Source organism: Chiloscyllium plagiosum, chromosome 11 (assembly GCF_004010195.1).
Source record: "Chiloscyllium plagiosum isolate BGI_BamShark_2017 chromosome 11, ASM401019v2, whole genome shotgun sequence".
NCBI classification, from domain to species: Eukaryota; Metazoa; Chordata; class Chondrichthyes; order Orectolobiformes; family Hemiscylliidae; genus Chiloscyllium; species Chiloscyllium plagiosum.
Genome location: NC_057720.1, coordinates 36487251 through 36495332, shown reverse-complemented (window position 1 = coordinate 36495332; position 8082 = coordinate 36487251). Strand labels below are relative to the sequence as shown.

The window sequence follows — 8082 nt, the reverse complement described above, 5'->3', positions numbered from 1 at the left end:
CTAGTGTAGGCTAGGTGGGCTTGGATCGGCGCAACATCAAGGGCCAAAGGGCCTGTATTGCGCTGTATTCTTCTATGTTCATCGGCGCAACATCGAGGGCCAAAGGGCCTGTACTGCGCTGTATTCTTCTATGTTCTATGTATGTTCTATCTCGTTGTTCCTCCACACTGCCAAGAATCCTCTCTTTAATCCTATATTCAGCATTCAAATTTGACCTTCTAAAATTAATCACTTCTCATTTATGCAGGTTGAACTCCAGCTGCCACTTCTCAGCCCAGCTCTGCATCCTGTCAATGTCTTGTTGTAGCCTACAACACCAGTGACCTTTGTGTCATCGGTGAACTTACTAAGCCACCTTTCCACTTCTCATCCAAGTCATTTATAAAAGCTACAAAGAGCAGTGGCCCAAAAACAGATCCCTGTGGGAGACCACTGGTCACCGACCTCTAGGTAGAATACTTTCCATCCACTACCACTCAGTGTCTGCTTTTGGCTAGCCAATCCTGTATTTAGACAGTCAAATTTCCCTGTATCCCATCCCTCCTAACTTTCTGAATAAGCTTACTGTGAGGATCCTTACTGAAATTCATATACATCACATCCACTGCCTGACCTTTGTCAACTTGTCTCGTCAGATCCTCAAAGAACTCAATAAGGCTGTGAGGCATGACCTGTCCCTCACAAAGCCATGCTGACTATTTTTAATCAAACTATGTTTTTCCAAATAGTCATAAATCCTATCTCTCAGAATCCTTTCCAGTTCCTTACTTACAACAGATGTAAGACTGACTGGTCTGTAATTCCCAGGGATTTCCCTATTCCCTTCTTACACAGCATCATCCGGTACTACTCCCGTGGAGCGTGAGGATGTAAAGATCATTGCCAGAGGCGCGGCAATCTCATTCTTCGCTTCCCTGAGTAAATTTGGATATATCTGGTCCAGCCCTGGGGACTTATCCATCTTGATGCTTCCCAGAGTCTCTACATTGCTTCCTTCTGCCTGGATTCCCATCCTCTTGCCATTTTAGTCTGTCCTTCTTCGCAGTCTCTCTACTCACTGCATCTACCGTTACACCAACTACTGACCTGACACTTTGGCTCTCATCCCCCCGCCAACCTAATTTAAAACTTCCCCAACAGCTCTGGCAAACCTGTCTGTAAGGATATTGGTCCCCCTCAAGTTGAGGTGTAACCCATCCCTTTTGTACAGGCCATACTTTCCCCAGAAGAGGACCCAATGATCCATAAATCTGAAACCCTGCCCCCTGCACCAACTGTTCAGCTGTGTATGAGTCTGCCATACCTTCCTATTCTTGCCCTCACTAGCCCATGGAACACGTAGCAGCCCAGAGATGAAGACCTTTGAGGTCCTTCTTTTCAGCTTCCTTCCTAACCAATCCTCAACTCAACTTTCCTGCCTTTACCCCATAACCCTTGATTCCCTTCTTGTTTAAAGATTTGACTACTCAGGTTTGCATATCTTTAATGACTCAATCTTTTGAAGTGTGTTGTAATGTGGGAAAAACAAAAGAAAATGCCTTGGATAGATTCCACAAAGTGAGAATGTTTTAATACTATAGATTCCCTACACTGTGGAAACAGGCCCTTTGGCCCAACAAGCCCACACTGACCCTCGGAAGAGTAACCCACCCAGACCCGTTCCCCTAATCCCCACTAATACACCTAATCTGCACATTTTTGGACTGTGGGAGGAAACCAGAGCACCTGGAGGAAACCCACGCAGACACGGGGAGAATGTGCAAACTCCACACAGACAGTTGCCTGAGGCTGGAATTGAACCCAGGTCCCATGAGGCAGCAGTGCTAACCACTGAGCCATCGTGCCATCCCATGACTCGGTCTCCTATTTTGGTGATGTAATGAGGGGCAAATATTGGCCAGGACCCTGGGACAAAAGTCTTTGCTTTTCTTGGAAATACTTTGATGGGATTCTTCCCTTTGACCTGCAAGTTTTGACAGGATCTCTAGTTAACATCTCAATTGAAAGATTAACCTAGGAAAGTGCAGCACTCCCTCAGTACGGAAGCACAGGCTACAATCTCTCGGGTGAGAGTCCAAGTCAATTGAGCTTCCAATGAACCAAGACTGGCATCTAAGTTCAATCTTCAACTTCATCTAAGATTCGACCCTCTCAGAGTTTTGCGATACACAGTATTCTTCATTAAAAATCAATATTTGTCTCATCATCAACTCCCAGCTCATTGAGTCATGACATCCTCCTCTGGCCTGACTACAATGAAGACAGGGTAAAAACAATGACTGCAGATGCTGGAAACCACATTTTGGATTAGTGGTGCTGGAAGAGCACAGCAGTTCAGGCAGCATCCGAGGAGCAGCAAAATTGACGTTTCAGGCAAAAGCCCTTCATCAGGAATAACGGCAGAGAGCCTGAAGCGTGGAGAGATAAGCAGCCAGATGCAGGAATATTAAGTTTCTAAATAGGTACCAGAGCTACATTGTCCTTAGAATTACAATGTGGTTGCTGTCCATGAAGCATGCCCAGAGATGTTGGTGAGATTGCCAAAAAGGAACATAATGAGCTAAAGATGCCAGGTTATTGCTCTCACTTTATATTGGTAATTGTCACTGTCTAGATTCCATAAAATGTGTGGAAGAATAGGAAACTACATATTAATGAAGTGAAATGACACATGAATAAGGATGCTCATGCATTTGAATAGGGCTGTCACTGTTTGCTAGCAAGAATCTGTCTCATAAGAAGGTTGACTCTTAAGTCAACGACCACTCACCATTGTACTCTATGCTACTTTCTCCCCACCCCCACCCCCCTCTAACTTATCTCTCCACACTTCAGGCTCTCTGCCTTTATTCCTGATGAAGGGCTTTTGTCCGAAACGTCGATTTTGCTGCTCCTCGGATGCTGCCTGAACTGCTGTGCTCTTCCAGCACCACTAATCCAAAATACAATGAAGACATTTTGTTTCACATCAAATTTCTACTGAACCAGAATGTTAATAATGACAAAAAAGTAAAATTCATCAAATTCCTAAGTTACAACAGTACAATTTAAAATCACCTTGAAGTAACTACTGACTGAACTCACAGTTCTGTTTCCTCTTCTCACTACTTTCCCTGGTGTAATTAGTTCTGATCAGTCTGCCTGTCCAGTGATTGAGAAGATTCTTTCTAACGCTGGCACCTTAAAGGGCGAGGCAAGCTCATAGCCTGGATCCAGTAGAATATTTAGGTGTTTCAGTGACGGCATTCTAAGGAGTATTTTACAAAAGGCAAGTTCATGTGGAAAGGTTTCAAAACATTTCTTTGCCTTTTTGTAGAAGTATAACAAATTTTTCTTTGACCATGCAAGGTTTGGATTGACCATGTGTTAACGCAGGGATTTCCTGATAGTCCAACGAATGTTACAAACATTGGGATAAGAACAGGAGGAGGCCGCTCAGCGTTTTGATACTGTTCCACCAGTCGATACGATTATGCCTGATCTGGTTTTAACCTCAACTCTACATTCCTGCATGCCCCTGATAAACTTTCATCCCTGTGGTCATTAAGAATCTATCTTCCCCTGCTTTAAAAATATTTAAAGATTCTGCATCCACTGCCTTTTGAGGAAGGGAATTCCAAAGTCTCACAACCTCTGTGAGGTAAAAATACTTCCTCATCTCTGCCTTAAATATGCTGTCCCTTATTTCGAGTCAGCATCTGGTTGAAGCATGTCAAACCTGAACAATACTGGACAGACCCAGTGCAGGTCAGTTGTTTGCCTTGGTTGGCGAATCCAGACATTCCTGAAGAAGGGCTTATGCCCGAAACATAGGCTCTCCTGCTCCTCAGGAGCTGCCTGACTGGCTGTGCTTTGCCAGCACCACACTTTTCAACTCTGACTCTCCAGCATCTGCAGTCCTCACTTTCTCCTGGAGAATCCAGAACCAGGTTTCACAGAAGGGGCCATTTAGGAATGAGATGAGTAGGCATTTCTTCACTCAGAGGATGATGAAGCTTGGAATTCTCTAACAGAGAAGGCTGTGGAGCTGAGTCACTAAGCATATTCAAGATAGAGATAACGAAAATAGAAATTGCTGGAGAAAATCAGGAGGTCCGGTAGCATCTGTGGAGAGAAAGCAGAGCTAATGTTTCCATTCCAGGGATTCTTCTTCAGAAGAGATAGATAATATTAAAATATTAAAGGCATCAAGGGGCATGAGGAGAATTTGGGCACATGCCACTCAAATAGAGGATTGGTCAGAATCATTTTGAATGGCAAAGCAAGCCTGAAGGGCTGAATGGCCTACTCCAGCTCCTATTTCCTATGGCTTTATATTTCCATGGATGGTAGAATGGACTTGATGGGGAAAGTGGCTAAGTCCTGGCCCTAGTTTCTATGTTTGTAAGGATGGTGATGCAATGTCTGGGATGTTGTAAGGTTTGATTCTGGGAATGTGAATATATCAGTGTTGCTTGGTCAGTCTGTGAGATAGTTCTCCCAATTGTGGAAATTGCTCTGAGATGTTGGAAAGGAGGACTTTGCAGGACAGTAGGATTGTGTTTGTCTTTTCTGGTGCTGAGCTGGATGCTGGATGCTCCATCTGTGTACATTCCCTTTTCCTGACTGTTCAGTAGATTCATAATGTTGAATGTGTCACTCGCCCATTTCAGATGGCAGTTTTAAATCAATCATGTTGCTGTGGACTCACAATGGAATCACATGAAGACCAGACAGGTAAGGACAACAGATTGCTTTTCCTAGTGGATAGGTAGATTTTTATCATGATGCAAAATAGTTCAGTGATCATTGTTCGACAAGATTTTAATTTCAAATGTACTAAGTGAATTCAGATTTCACAATTTATCCTGGTGGAACTTGAGCTCTTGGCCACAGAGCATTAGCCTCAGTCTTAGGAGCACAGTTCCAATGACAAAACCACTTCACCACTGAGTATCTCTTGCACACAGTGGGTCAGTGCTGAAGGAGTGCTGCACTGTTGGAGGGTCAGTGCTGAGGTAGTTTAAAGAGATTGAATTTTAAGATAGTAGTTTATGAAGTTGCGTCCTTTTCCAAAGGGGCATTATATCTTTTTTTGTTTAGATTCTGAACTGAAATGAAAGTTGGACTGTAATAGAGCTGAAATACCAGAAGAGATCTGCAAATTGAAAAATCAGCTAATGCATATTTTTAGCTTTCCAAGACAATGTTGTTTTTTGAAGCAATGAGAGAGATAGTTTGAGATAGTCTGAGTGGCACCAAATGTCTTTGAGTTAAAGAAAGCTGTCTGACAACAGCCTTTGGATTGACCGAGCTTCAGTTTATTATAAATCAAATGGTGCACAGCAGCAAGAGACCTCCAGGGCCAGCAAACTGAAAACATCCTTCCATCTCTCTCTCTCTTTTACCTGATGTGAAGGAAAATACTGTAAAAGAAGAATGCTTGAGGGAAAAATGCTAACAAAGAAGACCTCGCCTCACCGAATCTACTGTTGAAGTGAAGAATGACCATCAGTTTATAGACAACAGTGAGTCATCATTGCTGAAGTTAGAAGGAACTGTGTGAGACAAAGTAATTGTGATTGTAATTTTGAGCTTCATACCAACTTTTCACCAGATATAATATCTGCACCAAACCACCTGCCATGGTGCTGTCTTAATTGTAAATCAATATGCATGTGTTATGGTCTTTTTAAAGGGTGTGATTAAAGTTGCATAGCAGTAGAATAGAAATCCTTTCTTTTCTCTGTTATTGTTAAAGTTGTGTTTTACAATAAACAGAGGTATCTTCTCTTCATGATGAGAGCTGGAGTGAATTGCTTTAGCCCTAAACTGCAGTCCATCAGACAAGTTGGTCATCTTGATGGTCTCACTCAGATTCTCTGCCTTCTGGGACACCTTGTGGAAGTGAAGAATCTTTATCACTGTAGCCTTCCCAGTTAGGTCATGACAAACTAACAAGTTCAAACAGCCCTCCCAGAAACATGACGTTTGTGTCAGAGAGCAGGAATCCCAATGAGACATTGTTTTAGCTTTAATAGTTTTTAACAAAAAAGAAAAGAATGAGATGTAAACTTGTTTTTTATTCAGAATAATCAAGGATTGACTTTAGCTGAGGAAAGCCAGAGATTAAAAGTTTTGGATGGTACAGAGAAGATCTGATGAGGGTCAGGAGCAAAGATAGTTTCTCTCTCAGAAAGGAGTATAGAAAAGATCAAGAAAAGCACAGTTACCTCAGTGTAAGACTTTAATTGTACAAACTCCAGACAGGATTGTCGGTTTCGAAATCTCCAGTTTATTATAAATTGAGTCTCAATTTTTTAAGTATTTCTGTAACTTCACAGTTCACAGAAAAGATATTTGATACCATCCAGAACATTGCAGTCACTTGATTGGCTTCACATCCATAAACATCCATTTCCTGCATGAATGATGCTCAGAAGCAGCAATATATATCATTTACAAGGTGTACTGCAGATCCTCCGAGAGCAGCCTCCAAACCCACGACCACTTCCATGTAGAAGAACAAGAGCATCAGGTACATGGGAACACCACCTTCAAATTCTCCTCAAAACCACTCACCATCCTGACTTGGAAATATATCACCGTTCCTTCACTGTTGCTGTGTCAGAATCCTGGAATTCCCTCCCTAAGGGCATTGTGGGTCAACCCACAGCACATGGACTGCAGCGGGTCAAGAAGGCAGCTCACTCCCACATCTCAAGACCAACCAGGGTTGGACAATAAATGCTGACCCAGCCAGTATCACCCATGAATGATAAAATAAATGGAATTTAAGGATTTTACAGAGAAGGATAATTTATCTAGGGTTTGAGTCTCTCTAATGGATAGTGTCAGGGAACAAGATTTGTGTTTGAAGATTTAAGATTTAAGATTTTAAGATATCTTTCAATGCTTTTCTATGTCACGATAGCTTGATGTATTATTTATTTTTATTTTTGTGTGATAAACCCTGGTTGTGTAACCAAAGAAACTCTGCAGCCCTGTGTGAACATGTTTCAGCGTTTCAGCGACTGAGCACCACATTAAGTAAAACTGAAACATGATCCATCAATCCAGATTCCAGTCTCACCTCCAGTTGTGCTGTCAGTGGGTATGATAACCGGCCCCGTCTGTTCTCTCACGTGGCTGTAAGAGATTATAAGGCATCTTCTCTGGTGCCCAAAGCAACACTGAGCGAGAACAACAACCAGCAATGTTTGTATTGTCCTTTTGACGTAACAAACTGGACTAAGTGTTTCATAGGAACATTGCAAAGCAAAATAATGTCATCCAGAATTTATTTTGTAAAGAGACAGGAAGTATTAATATAACCTTTTAATGTGATAGTGTTGTGAATAACTGAATAAGTTTTCTTTTAAAAATATATATCTATGTAAGCCAGATACTTGTTTCCTTATAACGTGTACATGAAGAAACATTTTTTTCTTCTTGCTATAGGATTTTTCTGGTCACAGGATTGAAGCCATCCATGACTTTAAGGTGCTTCCAAATCGAAAGCCAAAGATTTTGGCACAGACAGCTGCAGATGTGGCTAGAGCAGCCTATCATTATCAAATGAAGGATGTGCAGCAAAACCCATGGGGAGAAAAATTCTGTACGTGGTCTCTGAACTCAAATTGGATTTCAAAGGAGGGAATTGCCTGCGAAGCTGAAAATTCTGCTGGGCAATACCCTAAAACCTGGGACCCTCTCAAAGTCTCCATTTGAATTGGAAGAATTCAGAAGGCTCACTGAAATTACACAGAAAAAATGAATGGAGTCTGCATTCATCCACGCTATGGGGGCTGGTTTGCAATACGAGGAATCCTGATATTCCCAGATGTCCAGGACCAAGACCTTGAGCAGAGGCTGCCTGTAGACTGTGTGTCAACAAATGAGAAAAAGATCCGGTTACTTGAAAGGTTTAACTTTAACTGGCAAGACTGGACTTACAGAGATATCATTGATGTAGAGGAGAGGTACTCTGAAGAACAAAAGTTGTACTTTGCTCCACCACCTGCTGAAAGATTTAAACTCCTTGGATTGAAAGGTGATGCTTCTGGAAGTGATCAGCAAACCACAACACATGGAGGTTTTTAA

General features: G+C 42.1%; 1 protein-coding gene across 1 annotated transcript in view; it reads left to right on the top strand.

Annotated features, from left to right (window-relative positions):
* Positions 1 to 8082, top strand: part of mmachc (metabolism of cobalamin associated C) — a 17112-nt gene extending 9030 nt beyond the window's left edge. The window contains 2 exon segments of the mRNA XM_043700095.1: positions 7441 to 7597; positions 7748 to 8082. Coding sequence (XP_043556030.1) covers positions 7441 to 7597; positions 7748 to 8082 — 492 coding nt within the window.